The 18,526-nt window shown below is 39.9% G+C and overlaps 1 protein-coding gene across 6 annotated transcripts in view; it reads left to right on the top strand.

The window, feature by feature from the left end:
• Nucleotides 1-18,526, top strand: part of LOC309592370 (glycerol-3-phosphate acyltransferase 3-like) — a 35,005-nt gene that overhangs the window by 11,810 nt on the left and 4,669 nt on the right. For all 6 annotated transcript variants that reach the window (XM_082315664.1, XM_082315667.1, XM_082315665.1 and 3 more), the window contains 5 exons: nt 14,370-14,640; nt 15,812-15,886; nt 16,583-16,672; nt 17,595-17,688; nt 17,971-18,086. In XM_082315664.1, coding sequence (XP_082171790.1) covers nt 14,370-14,640; nt 15,812-15,886; nt 16,583-16,672; nt 17,595-17,688; nt 17,971-18,086 — 646 coding nt within the window. The remainder of the gene's footprint in view (nt 1-14,369; nt 14,641-15,811; nt 15,887-16,582; nt 16,673-17,594; nt 17,689-17,970; nt 18,087-18,526) is intronic.

Raw genomic sequence — 18,526 nt, 5'->3', positions numbered from 1 at the left:
CATCCCTCACCAGGACTATAGGTAAGCATAGTCTTAGCCTTAGACTTTCATTTCCTGACTCTTGAAATTGGATGTATGCTCCTGTGGTCTTTCAAGAAGTGTTTCCACAATTTTGGGGTCTCACACACCTATTTTTAGGTTGCATATAAAATTAACCTTTTTAGTGCAATTTCTTTTCCCTTAAAACTTGTTGGCAGGATTTAGAAGGAGGATGGTTAGTTCTGGTATATTTACATTTAAATAAAATTCCTTAAGTATTATTTAAAATATATGTGAATGGTGCCAATATTTAGAAGAGGAAAATTGTGGTGATTCTTAACCTGTTGTCACAGTGGAGAGAGGGACTAGCTAAGACTTTTATTTCTCAACACACTCATAAATGATCTAGATCTCTGAATGAGATCTCTGGGTGATGAGTCTCCAGGTAATACAGAATGATTGACAAGATTAATGCGAAAGAGCTAGTATGCATTTCTTTCAATGCAGGCCACATGGTATTAAACAAATGGGTAATAAGTACAACACAACTGAAGTGATACATTGCAACAAATGGTGCCATTATGGACCATATTGCCACAGTGGAGGCAACGAGAACAGATGGATATGACCAGCTCCCATAGCCATTTGTGGAGAAAACAATGAAAGCAGACATGAATGCTGACATCTTTCAGAAATCGCCCCAAAGGACCCTGTGCTGTGACTGCAGTCACTCCTAATCCAGAGCTGTGAGAAAATTTTATGCGTTTAATCAATGCAATAAATGTTGGGCATTGACGAATTATTCTATTGCATTTGGCATCGATGATATGCAAACCATATACAAGATCTATATTGACAATATATGAGCAATGTATTGACAGTCATGTAATGCCTACACATCTGATGGGTATCTGTACATTGCTGAGGCAAACAAATGTGGTCAGCACATGTAGTGGACTTCCCACTTTTGTGATACAAAGATGCAAGCCTCTTGTAAGCTACAGGATATGATAAATAAGGTTCTGTAATTGTTGCATTTATCTTGTGTGGAAACAATAATGCTTGTGCGGTCACAGCTAAATGTGTTACAGTCATCCTAATGAGTGATACAATACTTAAACATACTTCTTCAATGTTTTCATAATTCAGCTGTTGATGGCCAAATATAAACCATAAATAGCACAATCTTACTGCAGTCAGATATAAGCACAGATCTGTTTAGTGGCCTAGATGGGATCTATCCCATCCTCCTAAAGAGCAGCAGACATAGATCAGTTAGAGTGCGAATGCAGAGGAGTGGATATTTGCACTTTAGTGCATGAAGACAGTGGGGTTTCCATAAATAAATACTGCATCTGACACTGCTTACCATGCAATAGGTGATCTTTAAGGTTATTCTGGCCTTTTGGAGGGTTTTTCACAAGTGAAGCATGAACCTCAGTCTTGATAACAATCGAAACAAAACTACCAGAGATTATTTCACCCATGAGTAGCAATCATAAGAAGACATAAGCAAAAACCAAAAGAGTGGGTTTTTTTTGTTATAGCTGGTAAAAGTTTAATTGAAAAAGAGCAGTTTTCATGTAGCAGGTTTTTTTAGTAGTTTTCCTGTGTGAGTACACACATCAAAATTACTGGAGTGCAGGATGCTCTGGTCAGTCCTGTTTGAAAGACTTTCTTATCCTGCAAAACATAATCTCGGTACCCCTGGGTGTTAGGAGATGCTGGGAAATCAGCCCAGGTTTGCTCTCTTGACTTTGTGTCATTGACTTACAGGGCTCTTCTAAGTTGATCAGTCTGCTTTGCTGTCTTTGTAGCATGGCAAAACTTGCCTAGAAATACCAGGCAGCCCTAGACCGACAGTCAGAGGAACAATTTTAGCAATAGTAACACCTTTATGTGCCTAATGACAATGTTAGGGTGTACTTCTAGATGTAAGCAGCTTTTGATCATGTTGCAGCTCAAAACAGGTAAAGAATATACCCTGTATATTTACTGTAAAAAGATCAACTGATAGAAGATGGACCAGGATTGACAGTGATGGAGCCTACTGTCATTTGCCTCAGATAGAATGCTTTGACCACCATATCTCAGTTGTTTCCACGCTCATGATCCCAAGAACAGAAAGATGCTTTGGAAGCTTTGCCACCCACTTCCGGCAGAAAATTAACCAAGACTGAACTCCTTGGTCATGATTGGACCAATTCCAGTACTGAATCTCATTCTTTACTGCTTTTTGGGACAATTTTCCATTGCATTAGCATTTTTATTCCATACTGTTAATAGGTAGATGTAGAAGCTCTTCTTGATTTTGGTGTCATTCCCAGTTTGGTTGTTTTTGGTGTTTGGTTTTTTTGTTTGTTTGTTTGTTTGTTTGTTTTTTTACCCTCCAAACCATGTGACATTAAAGGCTTGCAATAGAACAGTAAGAACACTGCAATGTTTTGCCTGATTTCAGGAGGTACAAAGTGGATAAAGCAAAGAATAAAGATAAGAAGACACCCGGCCATATGGATCTTGTAGTGCCTTTGGGCTAGATAGTTTGACCGCCTCAGTAGAGAGGCTACTAGCAACTCTTCATCTTCTTTCACTTCATGTGGGAATGCCATCCCTATGCCCTCCTCTTTCACAACCCTGCAAGGGGCTGGGGCTCCCAGGCTCGCCCATGAATTCAAGGTGATGCTTTCGCTGTAGTGGGTTGTTGCAGTGCTGTACATCCAGGAGCAAACCGAGTGGAACGGGTGTAGCAGTTGTCTTTTGCTGTGTGGCAAATGTGACGTGTTGGGTGAAAAGCAATAGACTGCCAAAGCCTCTCTGTTTTATTTGTTCCCCCTCCAAACCTGTTCTGCTTTTTTTTGGATATGCCTGCGACAGCTGTCTCAGCAGCCCTCAGGAAACCTCATATGTCTTGGACTGAGTGGTTTGCAAGGGAAAATTATAGCTGACAAAGGGCTGCAGTCCCATCATTCAGCATGATGGAGGGGAGAGCATGGGAGGGGTTCGCTTACTCTCTGTTTTTTTAGAAGGTGGCAGGGAAGAATTACAGTGTCTGTGCTCCTGTGGCAGGGAATGTAACTTTGTAAGGGTCAGACAGGCAGTGCAAATGATAAGGTCTCGGAGGAGGGAAAACGATTCTCCCTCATTCAAGAGGAAACCTCTTCTCCCCCCCACCGGGGTAGGGAAGTCTGTCTTTCCCTCTCTCCTTTTAAGAAATGATCCCTCTCTTGTGTGCCGAGACTTATTGCTGAGGCATTCCATTAAGAGAGTCACCACACCTTCCTGTTACTTCCTGGTGTGCTATCAATACTTCATTTCACCCACCTTTCCTGCCTCAAATCAGGTCCCAGAAACTACCTCCACCCTCCCACCCACAAAGTTTTTAGCACCCAGATGACATGCATACCGATCCCCTGTGCCAAGGCTGAAGGTAGCTATCCAGAGATGCGCTGCGTTGTGCCAGAGGATCAACACCCGCTCATCCAGCTCCCTGCCATATGCCACCTTAGGGAACCTGTGCTAGCAGGGTAAGCCACTCGAGGAAGAGACCAGAAATGAGAATGTAAGGAATGGTAGCTAAACAGAAATGAGTGAGCGAAGCTGTTTTACAAACAATGAAACATTGTTCCTAGAGAAGCCTAGAACTAGAGCCTTTTGGTGAGGCAGGTGAGAAATAGTGGGCAGTGGTGTGCCTGGCAGCAGCGGTGTACTGGGAGAGTGAGGCGCTTCAGGTTGCCATTGAGAGAAAGAGCAATGCAAAGGCAGAAAGAATTAAAAAACAAACCAGCGAGGTTTTGTCGAAGATACAGAAGGGCTGAGAGAGAGGTCAGCAAGGGGAGAGAAGGTAAAGCAGGTAAATAATGAAAAGGTACAAAAGAAAAGTTAGATGGCTGAAGAAGATGCGATGTAGTTACAAAGCAAATCTGAAGGTACAAAAGCTACTTGACTCATCATATGGCACAAGAAGCATGTCATGGTATCACGTGAGCTTGTAACATGTCAAGAGCCTGCTTGTTGGTGCCTTGGCGTATGGTATAAACTAGAGGACTTAGTGGTGGTGCAGCCTACTCTGATATCTGTGCTTCTGTTACTGACTGGAGAGTATTGGGTGCACTTTCTACAGAGGATCTTTGGGTCTGCTTTCATTTCTAAGGAATCCAGTTTGTGTCTACCGAGGCTGCTCCACAATGCAGACCAAACAATGGTACATGGGGACGGGGATTTTAGGACAGCCCCAGCTTTAGACAAACACGCTAACGTAAGCACGTGCAAATGAAAGATCTTTTGTGGACCAGCATATTACTATCTTGGAAATTATGCCCTAAATGCTCTTTCCACCAAGGTTAGTTAATTTATTTGCTGATAAGGTTGTAAATGAGCAGCTGCTGAGCTCCTCTTAGGTTGTTTCTTCTGTGATGCATACAAAAAGGCAGGAGAGGGGTCGGTGTAAGGGGCTCAGCTGGGTCTTTCCTAAAAAATACTGAATTAAATTATTGGCATTTGATAGGATAAAAGGAGAAACATGCTTTTCTGTTGTATTTAAATTCTATAGTTGAATAGATGCAAAGGCAGGTGACTTGTTACTTCACCACAGTGCATTTTGTAACCCTATAATACAGCTTGGCTAATTTCTTGTAGAGCAGTGGAGGAAGCAGGTTTTATTGTATTGTCTGTTCCTGCCTGCTGAAATTTGCATCTCCATTTCACTGGTGTTATTAAAAAATAAAATAAAATAAAAAATCCTGAGTTGCACCTCAAGCTTCAGTTTGGTTCCTTTGGTCAAATACCAAAACGAGGCAGTCATTTCACCATGAAGTAGAAAGTCTGACTAAAAAAGTCACTAACTGAGCAAATGCCAGTTGGAGAAGTTCTTCATGTGTATTAAATGAGTTTTAGAAGAGATTTTAGGCAGTCTAGAAACCACACCTACTTGGTTCTGTATTGTAATTTATTGGTGGGACGCCTTGTGAAAACTAGTTGACACATCAACAAGTTTCCTTATTGGGCAGCATCTTATTACCTTACGTATATTATTACTTATCATGTTTTTTCTTTCTTCTCTCTGGTATTGTATCTGGTGAGTAAATGCTTATCAATTAGAAGGAAATGGGTGGAGTTAGGGCGGGACAAGGGGTAGAAATTGCATTATCATTGAGAGCAGCCTTCTCCTAGAGATAGCTTTGGCTCTTAGAACGTGTAATTTTTATTTGCCTCTGTCTCTTGAAGCTTGCTGGGTTCTCCGCTGCAGATGAGCTTATATTCTCAGAAAGGCAGCAGGTTGGCATTTTGAAGGAGCAAGCATGGAAAAAGATAGGGAGGGCCATGGCCTTGCAGAGGGCAAGATTTTGTTTATCATCTGGACAATTTTGTTTGTGGTGTTAGTTTTGTTGCCTTCGATGTTTAGAGTGTCACTGGGGATTTCTCATTTCTATGTGAAAATTGTAATAAAAATGTTAGAGGTAAGTTGAGAATTGGCTTAAAAAGGTATGGGTTTACTACAGGACAGGTTTAATTAAAAAAATTAAAATCTGTACATTTGATATAGATGCCATAAAAGTCAGCAGAAAGAATTCCATTAACTTAGATGTGTTGTTTGCAGCTTTAACTTACGTGATAGTTCTTTTGAATGGTGTCTTTAATGATATCTAGTTATGTGCTGGGTTATAATCTGGTAATGGTTTGAGGTTTTCTTGGGCTAAAGTAGAGATTCCATGATATATTGCTTCTAGTTTAGGCTGGTTAGAATACTTCGTGCTATATTCATGGCAATTCAAATATAAATAAAAATATATATTAGTTTATGGGAGTTGGTAAGTAACAAGAGCATGTGTTTTAGATGTACGTAAGTTTCAATGGTTTTATTTGGATTACTTGAATTACGTGGTATTAATGAGTACTGTTCTAGGTAAGAATACTGACTGTGTGTGTTTGCTTCTTCCAGTTATAAATCTGGGGGATCCAGCAGTCACAAGTTCTGCTATACGAGACTTGAGGAATTCATGCAACCTTCTAAAAGTGTAATTTTTCTAGAGATGAACAGGTCATGGCTAAGATCCTGATTCTGCTGATATCAGTAAAAGTTTTCTGGGGCTTTTAATAAGCCAGAATTGCATTTAATTTTTCAAGTCTGACTTTTCATATCCATCAGTAGCCAAAAGTAGGTGCTGTGAATTTATCATATTGAACAGTGAAGCATTTCCGTTTTCCAGTAGATTAACTTTGTCTTTTCGGCATAAACCTGCTTTTCATGAATATACTTTCTGCTTGTGGCAGAAAACTTATTACCAGTATTGTTACTATTATTAAGCTGTTAGAGCCATCTATTTGTGCAGTAGAACATGTCTGTAACAATGTGATACAGTTAATATCATGACCATCTTACCTTGCCAATTCTGTCTCATTTCTGTCTTATAATTCTGTTGTCTTCTTTTTTTTTTTTTTTTAATACTGATTAAGAGCTCTTGGGCAGGGACTGTCTTCAGCTGTATGAACGTCATTTAGCGTTGTGCACGTGACTGCAAATTTTAGGTGTTACTTGTTTTTTTCAGATACTGGTGTCAATGGGAAATGACTGCCTGCAGTGGCTATATGTAATATTGGCTTTTATATGTGATACTTTTTTTTTTTTTATCAGCCAGTGGTATGCTAATTAAAATCTTACTGGTACCCTGAGTAAGAGGCTTGTGGCACTTGAAATTGATTTCATCAGGCTTTCTCATATCAAGCGCAAACCTGAGGCGGTCTTTGGACAGCTTTGCTGCTGCAGTTGACAGACATTAAAATAATTTCTGTATTCTTTTTCTGCTGTGCATTTCCCAACTTTGAAGGACATTTGACCCACTCAGTGGGTGCTTTATATAGGAAGGCACTTCTTTTTGGAAAAGTGAGTTAAATGTTTTGCTTTCCACAGTTTTTATAACAGGTTATGAGCATGATAATTTTGTGTTCGGAATTTGGAGCATTAATTTATCAAAAAAGAAGTAATTAAGTTAATTGTTATGTGATCAGATACAGCTTTTTATGTCTAGTTCCCCATTGCCACAGCAGCTACTAACAGGAAGAGCACAGCTCCAGGTACTGCAGTTCAGGCTGGATTATTTTGTTCTTTAGTTGAAAGTGGGCCCCTAACTGTCCTGTGGGCAAAACCAGGAGTTTCCTCTGTTTTCATCTTGTGAGTAATTTCAGCTGTTTTCTTTGAAGTATTGTTCAAATGCTTCTCATCGTGCCAAAAGAGCAACTAAGAGATATCTTGGTGGGAAATGGGAGGGAGAGAGGATGGAGGGAATGTTAGGCCCCCTTTGCTTGTGCTGTGGCCCACTTGGCCCTTCAGAAGTAAGGGCAGGGCTGGGAAATGCAGGGTTAAAGCTTGTGCGTACAATTGCTGGACCTATTTTTTCAAGTTCTGGGGCTCATTCACCAGAATATGGCTGAAATTGCTGGTTGGGATACAGTTAACTTTAAAGCAGGCTTATATGCGCCCTTTGTTCAAGAAATGAATGACTTGACATTGATAGCCTAGTGAAGTGTCTACTTGTTTCTAGTTGTGACATTATCTACCTGAGATCTTGCTAATGGAGTAATGCACAAAGACCATCCTTGATTCCTGTTGTTAGCCTGAATGGTGAAATAGGATGCCTTGCCAGATAGCTATGCTGAAAACACTAAGAGCAGGTGCTTAGTCATGTATTAGCACACTACTGACCATACTGCAGGAATATCAGCGCTCTAGGAAGTACCAAACAACTGGTTGATGTTTCACCAAAAATCCAACCTTGAGCACTGTGACTGGATTCTCCACTGTGTTGCAGTTGATTTAGTTCGTTATGTAGACCAGCAAAATTAATAGAAAACTCCTCACCTGAGAACACTTTATATTTGCTTCTTACACCTGTAAATGACTATGCAAATTGGGAGGCAGAGGGAAAGCATGTTTTATTTTCCTCCATGTTTTGTCAATTTGAGAGAAATAAGAGGAGAGACTGAAATGAAGGACTTCAAAGTCAAAAGATATTTTTTTCGAAGTTGTGTTTTCAAAGAAAGCATATCTGTAGCCCTTACTGAATTTTCTGGCAGCTCTAGGTGTTTTAGGATAAAGCCCAAGTTTGCAGCTCTATGCAGATCAGATCTATGCAGATCAGACTAAGCAATGAGTAATGGTGGCATATGATGAGGTAAGTAATTTTGATTTCCTGACTTCACTGAAGTGTTTTAGCAGCGTGAACAGTGGCTGGAACAAATGAGCAAGGTGTAATCTATGTATGGAAAGACTTTGTACCCTTTGCTGCTTCTCCATCAAGGAATATAGATACTTGTTTTTTAGAAACAAAACAAACCTTTTTACAAAAGCAAGATTGAAGATTTGAAAATTGGGGGAGTGATTGTTTTTGTTTGTGGTGTGTTTTTTGTTTTGTTTGGGTTTTTTGTTTGTTTTTTTTTTTTTTTTTTTTTTTCTTTTTTTAGGACATATGGATAGTATAATAGTAAAAGATCTCCAAGACAGCAACTTCTCAATTGCGTAACTGTTAGTCCATAATTACTATTATTACTATTCATTTATCCTTAAAATATTTCTGGAAACGATGAAGATTAATTTGGTTTGGTTTCCAGTAGGGTTATTTATTCCATATGCTTGTAAGCTTTTATTTGTGAAATGACGTGTTTTCTCTAAGCTTTGTATTTGCTTGTCTGTAATGGGGTTTGGTGGAAATGACAGTGCTAGCAAAGCTGTGCTAGGGACATTATTCCAGCTCTTTAGTGTTGCAGCCGCAAAAGAAAATGCGTTTGCTAGAATGAAATCTACACCATGCTCTCGCAGTCCTGTGGAGAGTCTAATAAACATGTTAAACAGCTGTAGCTCCATTTGCCAAGAATCTTCTGGAATTTTATGAGGTCTGAGCTTCTGTATGACATTGGAGTATTGTTTCTTGAGAAATACTCGCATGTCGGAAAGACATCAGCCAGCTAATAATTGTGGATATTCTTTGAATTGATAGCTCACTTGTACATTGAGGTAGCTGATATGTTGTAAACTCCTACTGGAGTATGGGCAGATGTTGCAGACACTTAAGCTAGTGGAGGAAGCTCACTGCTGTGCTTTGAAATACATGGTTATCCTGAGCTAGCCGCTGCATCAGAAAACAAAGAAATGATACTTGTGCTTTTATCCCAAACATTTGTTTGGGACCTTTCTCAACCTATTTCATCTGCCCTCACTAGAGCAGCCAGGAGATTTGTGAGTGCTTTTCACTGTCTGATTGTGGACAGTCACTGCTTACACGTCCTCTCAGACCTGCTACATAACGTGCAGATCATTTGATCTGTGTTCTTGTCTGGGACATGAAAGGGGAAATGAGGCCAGACAGAAAGGACTGTTGGATGAAAAGTCATACGTGCTTGGTCTTAGATGGTGATTTTAGCTTGCACTAAAAACCTACTGACCTTCTCTTTGTAATTATATTGGAAGACTTTACATGGAGTAATTGCCCCAAGGCCTTTGTCACACGTTAGAACAAAGCCAAGAAGAGAATTGAAAAAAGCCAGTGTAATGAGTGATTAGAAAAAGCTTTTGTGAGAACACGGTAGAAGAGGTAGTAAAATATGGGAATGTAGACGAAGAGAGGCAAAAATGAATTATTGCACAGTACGGATAAATGGAGTACCGAACAACACACCAAACTGCACCTAAAAGGAAAAAAGGAGGAAAAACCACAAGAAGGGAGATTTTAAAAAATGAATGTTCCATATTGTATAGCTTTTCATGTCATGTACTATAAAGAAAGTAATTAATGTAATGAAGTATTAGGCACCCTTATTTTGTTTAGAATGTAATTATAGGAAGCCTCAAACAAATGGGCTGTTGGAGTTAAGCTGTCAAGTCTTCAGTATTCCAGCTGAGATCACCCGCTGGATGTTTGGACTCCTTGTGTCCTCATCACTTCAGAAATGGGAGGGAGGAAAGAACAGCACTGGAGTTCTCATTCACTCAGCAAACTTAGGAATGAAGTTGCTCCATTTAACACTTAAATTCTATGTTAGTTGCAACACCTGTGTTTTTGTAAGGTGTTTAAAATGACCTTTCATTACTGTGTTGCAACAAAGACCAGCGTGACAGCTCTGTCTCAATACTGTGCAAAAGAAAGGCAATCACAAAGCCTTATTTCCTATTTTAAAAACAAATTAAATGTACAGGTGCCACCGAATGCAAAACAACATAGAAACTACTCTGCTAGGTCAGCCCAGAGTTTGACCCAGAGAGATAGCCTGGCTTTGACAGGCGTCAACTCAATTGCTTGATGAAAAGCCAAAGAGCTGGGTGATTGTATGGCCATATATCCAGGAGTACCCTCCCAGCTGCTTGTTGCTTCAGCCTCCCACGCCGATTCATGAGTTAGGAGAGTTTTGTGTCCCATGATGTTTTTCATCCGTGTTTTTATGTAACTGCTCCCATTTCAGAAGATCTTTGGCAATATGTCCTGGACAATGAACTACACAACTGTGTTTTTGTGGAAATATATTACCTTTTTCTTGCTCATACACTCTGCCCCACATTTTCCTCTGATGCTCCCCAGTTCTTGTGTTAGAAAACAGGTAACTGTTCCTTATGCACCTGCTCTGTGCCAGTCCAGACTTTGTAAACCTCTGTCACACGCCAGCTCTTTTCCAAGCTAACAAGCCCTGTGTAACTGTTCACCTATTGAAAGTTCTTCCTCATTTGCCTTGTCCTCTGCCTTTGTAGCCTTGACTGACTATTTAATTACAGGCTGTCACTTTTGTCCCACTGTTTCTCTGAGCTATGAGGCAGGACTTTATACTTTACTAGTAAACTTCATAAATTTTTGTTGGTTTTGAATTTTCTTGCTCACTGAAATTAGTTAACATATTTTTGTCAGCTTGGTCAGTGATTATCATCACCCTTTTTCTACCAGGGATTCAAAAGCCAGCCTCCTTGAGGTATTCCACATCCTTCAGGACAGTATGAGCAAGCTCATTTCTGGCAGTGCTTGCCAACCGGCAGGTGCCCGTTCACGTAGGAGGACCGTGATGGGCAAGATAAGGGCGTTAGACAGGAAAGTAGCGAGTAAGGCAAAGGGCTTTATTTGACAAGCTAGGTGATTTTTATTTTTTTTCCTCCCTCATACTGTACCACTATCCTAAAGGATATTGGGGAAGGGGTGAGGACCAGCAGTACATGATACAGAGGTTAAGTTTGCCACATGTCTGCTTTTACTCTTTTGCAACATTCTTGTTCCTGTGCCGTATATTCTGTTATTTCTCAGTCTGTGGGCTGCTGTTTTCATGACGTCCCTTGGCTCCCCAATTCTGAGTGACTCTCTATGTGTTGCAAAAGATTGAGACATGTGATGTATCAGTTTACCTTTCCTATGGAATAACTGGAAAGTATAGACAAGGTGAAGGTCTGGTTTTTTTGTTTGTTTGTGGTTTTTTGTTTTGTTTTGGTTTTATGGTGTTATAACAGATGGTTTGCATGGAGTTTAAAATATCACATCACTGCTTCTGCTTTCTCTTTTTTCTTTTTTTTTTTTTTTTAAGATGGCTGGTAAAAAAAAAAAAGTCAACTAAGGGTAACTAAAATATCCTAATTATGCCCTGATAAAGTGTCCCTTTTTTGTTACTGACTTAAGCTTCAATAGCTACAGAAGCAGCTGGTAGAGAGCACGCAAAACTTAAGGATGGCAAAAAGCTAGTCAATGTTGTTGGCACATGCAACACGTTGTAACGTGGTGAATGCTATTTGAGATCAAGCTTTGGGGTGACTTAAATGGCTGTGCGTGTTAGTAAGAGGGAAATAAACTGTTCAGCAAGAGTTCATCCTGAAGCAGAAGGATGTATCCTTATCTGTTTTAGGTGGGAAGTCGTAACAGCTGGTGAGGACGTAAGTTGAGCAGGTCATTGATTACTTATGAATGAGCAGAGCCTCCATGCAAGCATCCTGTGTCCTTTGTTAGGGCAGGTATCTTGATGTAAATACGGGAAGATCTAGTACTCACAAGAGCTACTATTTATATGTCTATATGTGTATGATGAAAACATTCAAAACTATGAAAACTTCAAAAATAAGGTATATTGGTATATTTGATTTTGCTAATGGAGGAGTTTTATGCTGCACTGCACAGGGAGGAGAAACTTGCTTTAACTCAAAAAGGTAAAGATGGGGAAGGGTGAAAGCTCATTACCAAAACTACTACTTCAGAAATACTACGGATATGAAATGGTCCCTCCTCTGTTTTCTGTTAACAGAAACTGCATGAATGCCCTAAAACTGAGGTAATCATCTCTTTTATTCTTTAAAATCCATTTTTAGATCTATTTTTCCAGCATGTCTTTAATGTCAGTGATAGTGTTTTGCATCATTTTGTTGCCTGAAGCTAACTGGGGAAGAGAGAGTTTTGGACCCATGGACCTCATAGAGTCTCTTAGGTAGCTCAGTAGTTTGTGGGGCCCCAGGAAAAAATCAACTGCCTGTGTCCTGAAAAGACGTTTGAGCCAAACAATTTTTCCTGAAAATGGCAAAAGGTAATCTATGTAACAAATGAAACAGGAGGCATGCAGGACAGCCTTCAGGCTGAATTTGAAAAATGAAAATCTAAGACCTGGCTTCAATAAAAAAGACAATTCACCTAAGGTAATTACAGAATGCCTGGAAATGATGAAATGAAAACCATCAACATCTACTTTTCTTGTTTTGGGACAGTGGGCCACCCTGCAGATTGAGGAGGGAGTAAAAAAGCAGAAGTTGCTGGCACTTGAAAATTTAATCTCCACTGGTAAGATGTCTGAATGAAGGTGACACAGCACTATTTGTCTTGTAAAAAGGAAACTATTTTAATATCTTACCTAGAAAAAGAGTAAACAGAAACATAAATTACATCTTATGCTAAGTAAGAAAGCTAGAATGGCCAAAATGGAGTTTGATGGGCGAATAACTGCTGAAGTTACAAACCTACGAAAGAGACCTTAAGTGTGTTATAAGCAAGATAATCTGTGAATGATTGAGTCTTCTGAACAAAAGGTGTTAAAACTAGTGTGAGTATAGAAAGACATTGCTGATAAGCATTTGGGAAGCTGTCCCTGTTTTCATGAGTATTTTGTACTTTCTGACTCCATCAGCTCTCTCTTTACAAGATTAGGATGAATGAGTATTCTTTGCCCTTGATATTGCTCTGTATGGATTCTCTTGCTTCTTGTAACTCCTAGCATGCAAAAAGCCAGGGTCTCTCAAGTAAAGGAGCTACACCATCCCACAGATCACAGTTGCAGTCTGCAGTCTTCTCTAGGCATGGAGATAAAACCTGAAAGAGTAATTTTTTTTTTTTTTTTCTCTTCTCAACTATCTTTCCTTTCTTCTTTGACCAAAGGGGACTGGATTAAGTTCTCATAATAATCCTTTCACTTGTAGTGCCATTTTTAGTCATTAGTCACGTAGACTGCTTGATTAGTCAGCTAATGAATTTCAGGTCTGATGATTTCCTGGATGTTGAAGGTTTGACTGAAGTGCAGCTGGAGGAAAGTTTTCCGGTTCTGATCGGGGGTAGTATGTTGATTAAGATAAAGTAAATGTATTTTGAATAATGCATAGTTAATGTCATCCAATACCCTCTTCCCCCCTCCCCCAATAAAAAGGCAAACAAAAAAGTCAAGTGTTAGCTGGTATGAATCAATACAATTTTAGTCACTGTAATCAGCCAGATAAGAATCTGGTCTCAGAGTGACCTCAGCAAACATCACTGAGACTTGCTGTGTGGCCATCCTACGAGGCATAATTTTACTGATATGGAGCATGAATGTTTTGTCATTCTTCCTGCACAATGCTTCTGTGTTACACTATGTATATCTCTGGGGAAAAATCTAGACACTTTGAAGTTTCTTGGTAGTGAAGTGACTCTTAAAGGAGGAGGGATGGGGGAAGAGAGAAGGCTCTGAGAAAAAAATACCAGAGGAAGGTGTTACAGCTGGGAAAAAGTAAAACTAATCAACAGGAGCAAGAACAACAACTATACAAACACTGCCTGAATTTGCGTCAAGGCGCCAGGAGGGGTCTGCAATCTTGGCAATGCACTGTTGATGTTTGTAGGTATGTGTACCTACGTTGTTTGGTAAATGACAATGAAGTAGGTGTTGTGCTCAAGGTTTTATTTGCAGCTTGCTCTGAATGCTTTTCTCCTTTCTTCAACAATTTAGTGGTGCTATATGGCATAGGATTAGAGAAGTAACTTGTGGAACTAAATGCCAGTATGTAAATGAGGCATAACAATGCCATTATGGTGCTGGTAGTAGTAGGAGAGCTATTTCTAAAAAGCATGTGTGTTTTACTCTTTTTGGAATCCATATTGTCCATTGCCCTGTGTGGAAAGAAGACTCATTTCCTCATGCAGGGATCATCCAGAGAGGGGAAACCTCCATGGAACAGGAGATCGCTGGCCAGTGCCAAGGACGCTTCCACCTGGCTGATGTTATGTACTTCTCCAAGAAAGGGTGTGAGGTAGTTGCAGAAGACGAAGTCACCCAACGGTTCTCCTCTGAGGAGCTGGTGTCCTGGAATCTCCTCAGCAGAACCAATGCCAACTTGCACCATGCCAGCTGGCAACTGACTGTTGTGTGGGTCATTGGGATCCTATTTCGGTATTGTCTCCTGATGCCTTTTCGGTAAGCCAGATGTAATTTGCTGGGATCTGTTCTTCATGTTACTCTTTACAAAAGACGTGAAATAATACGCTGTTGACTAGTGCGGAAAGGAGAACCTGGCATGACTTTATTTTCCAAGATGCCATCACAACTGAAATATCCCTAACAGGAAAAAAAGAAAAAAAAGAGGTGTTGAAGATGTACATTTCTCATGTTCCGTATGTTTTATTAGTAATTAATTGGTTTTTAAAATCAAGTGAAACTTTATAGAAATGATCTGGAGATCTTTGTTATGTAAAGTAACAGCTGTTTCAACTGAAAGGATCAGGCTCTACCTGTCTAAGAGGCAGGGAGACTGTATGCTGAACACTTGGGATTTGAAGCAAAGCCAATGTTCAGTGAGCACAGGGCTAGATGGAAGAAAGAGACATCCATTTGGAATGTATTAAATTTTCAGACTTTTAAAATTTTCTTTTAAGCAAAACCAGTCTTTATCATATTGACCAAATAGTTGCAAATATTTATGCATTCTTGTAAAGAGCAGGAACTTTTAAAATTTCTTATTCCTTTGATGGGAGGACAGTACATTTAAAACAGCTGCAGTGCACAGAGGCATTTCATAGCAGTCAATCACATAGCAGAGCACATAGGCCTGTGTGTAAACTTAGATATGCAGCTTAAAAAGACAACATTTATGTAGAAATGGCTTCAATATTGGTTTTGCTCAGCCATTAGTAGCCAATGATGTTTAATTTTCATGATTATATAGTAGCTTACTGCTTGGGGTGGAAATAGGTACTGAAATTTCTGCTTAGGTTTTTAAATATGAAATGATGAGTCCCTTTTGGCACTGAGAAATCTCACCTGTGTTAAAGAACACTACCCACTACTCGCCATCGTCTTTGGACACAATGGCTTCTTTACCATGTGATAGCTTCAGATCAGGGCATGGTGCTTTTTGGAAGATAGGCTCCAGGCAGCACAAGGTTTTGTACTCAGTGCAGGATAAATTGAGTGAAAACATGTGCTTATATTATCCTGTTGGCTTTAACTGGTTTGTATTGCTAGTTAGATGCTATTAATGGTGGAGGGAAGCATTGTGAAATGGATCAAAGGGTTAAATAAAATATTTTCTTGCTTGCTTTTCCAGTTTTGCTTCTTAGCATTTAATTAAGATTATTTTACTTTGCAGCGTCTGCTTGGCTGTTTTCAGCATCCTCTTGCTGGTCTCAGCCACTACAGTAGTAGGACAGTTTCCAAATGGCAGGTAGGTGTTTACAGAGGGCTCCTTCAATTTCTTTTTTTATTTCTTTAAGGATTTGAATCAGTGTGTTGAAATATAAATCTGCTTGAGTCTGGAGGATTAATGTGGACTATCGTGGGGTGACTTTTTCTCCACTGTAGACTCATAGAGCACTATGAGAGAGAGAGAGAGAGAGTATGGCAATGGCATCTGAAAGTGGACATGCAATGTCAGCCAGATAGACACTGCTGGCGTCCTGTCTTAGAGTGGAAAATGGAGTATGCTCTAATTGAGTCAGAATAGGGCAAGTAAATCATCTGTCCTGAGCCATTCCGTATTAATACTGTGAGATTGTTATGTCCTGTCAGTGCAAAAAACCTCAAATGTGACTCACCAGCTAAATATTTTTATGTTAAATTAATGTTAATGAATGAGTCAATGAATGAGTTGCTTCCAGAGAAAATCTATAAAACAAACCCCTAACTATTATCTTCTCTGCTTTGAATCTGGTGGGTTTAGAACAGATTACAGTAGAAGAATGGAACACGAATATCTGATACCTGATAAGCTCCTCCTGCGTGGCATCGTTAGTGCAATGAATCCTCTTAGTATGGTCTTTGTAATAACAGCTATTGGGAATAATGTGGAGAGTTTACATTACAGTGCTCTATGAGTGACTACCTAGAACTGGAAATGTATGTATGGCTTAATTTCTTTTAGAGTTAAATGCTGGCTGAGCAACCAGGTTCAGATGATATGTGCCACATTGGGTGTCCGAGGTCTGGGTGGTCTTGTTCATTTCCACAACAGGTGAGTGGTGCCACCCTGCTCTCATTGGTTTGGTACTGATTTCCTACAGTACTCAATGTCTCGGGTTACAGAGCGGGATTCTTATTCCGTTACTGTGCAGATACTATGATGGCGCAATTTGATCCAAGAAGCTGTTTGGACCATCTAGACACTGTGATGATGCTTGCATGCCCTACTGTGTTTTCTGTTGTGTATTAGCAGGGTATGCAAAGGTGAAATAGTACTGTGTTCTTGGTTAAATATACACTTAGACGTTTTTCTCAATGTTTGCCATAAACACCTTATAATCACATGCAAGAACATTGCCATAAAATGTTCAGCTATTCTATTAGCTGATTTGTTTGGTAACTAATATCTTCATGCTCTCTCCTGAAGTAAGTTATGAGTGGTATTTCAGTAAGTTTTTGTAATATCTTGCTTGCGTAGTTGTGGAGCTTTATGTAATGGAGGCTTCTGAAATATTTTTTTTTGGTGTGCTTTAGAAAAAAAGCAGAATCATGCCCTAGTGTCTTTGCTTTTAGAGTTTTAGTGTCCAAATATTCTTTGATATATGCCTCTATGAATGGTAATGCATGCAGCTAAAGTGCCTACTCCAATGAAGTCTCGTATTCTCAGCTAAAAGGAAACTGGTTTTGGTGAAATGCCAAAACTACTGAAATGTGAAGGGCCTCTTGAAAGTATAGGAAAGATGACTTATCTGTGGTAATGTACTGCCAGAAGTTTTAACATATATCATAGTAATATTAGTATTTTAAAATATGTTTTGTGTTCTTCCGCTTCCTGCACATAAGCTGTGTGCCTGAAATGCTTTTGTCACTGAGAGTCTTGATTGTGGGTGTATGCTCACTGGATGGGTCACCTGATGGGGCCTGTAGTCTGGAGAATAAACATTAAGTAATTACTTTTATGGTTGTCATTGCAGGGAAAATAGACCACAGGAAGGAGGCATCTGTGTAGCCAACCACACATCTCCATTAGATGTTCTAATCCTGGCCAGTGATGGATGCTATTCCTTGGTATGAACAAGAGTTGGTAAATATTGGTAATGTTGAGATGCCTGTAGATGTAGTGTTGGGTAAGAGGATAAACTTACTGGTAGAAAGAGTGGGATTTGATAGCATTCAAACTCGTGTTTAGGACTGCAGAATAATAGACACAGGCAGGTGTGTGCGCACTTTTGACCAAGAGGATTGGTATAATTTGTGAACAAGCTTAGAAACTGATGCATCTGTGTTCAGAATTTTATCATTTATATGTGTGTGTGTTTGCATGGTAACCAGTTTCTTTTGGGCTTGCAGGTTGGCCAGGCACACGGAGGGCTTCTGGGACTTATTCAAAAATCTTGCATGCAAACCACTCAGCATGTTTTGTTTGAACGCTCAGAAATGAAAGACTGTCATCTGGTGAGGAAAAAGTAAGGTAGTGAGGTGTTTGCTTAATTTTCCCATCAGGTCTAGTAGTTGTGAGGTCCAAGTGTGAGTTGAGACTGTTTTCACCCTGCATCTCTCTTTGGTGGGCAGCTCTGGATTGTCATCCGTGTAAGGTTTGGAACTGCTCCATCAATGAAGGTGCAGGGTGTAGCAATTATCTACTGAACTCTTGATCATTTGCCCTGTAACCTCTGGGCATTTCCACATTGCCACAATCGCCCTGCCTGCCAGAGGCAGGAGCCTGTTCATTCAGTTTAGAGGCTGATGATTTGGGATGTCGGGACAGAAATTGGAGTTCTGTCAGCACATCTGCCTCCCCGATCATGCCTTGCCCTGGCAGATTTTTCATCAGCTCTGAGCATCGAAGCTGGTTATATCTGCTATGAGTACAGGATAAAGGGAGGCTGATTGTAGGGGGGGGGGG

The sequence above is a fragment of the Platalea leucorodia genome (assembly GCF_965183815.1).
Source record: "Platalea leucorodia genome assembly, chromosome: 6".
NCBI lineage: Eukaryota > Metazoa > Chordata > Aves > Pelecaniformes > Threskiornithidae > Platalea > Platalea leucorodia.
Note: the sequence above shows the minus strand (reverse complement) of the source record. Positions and strands in the feature narration are given on the sequence as shown.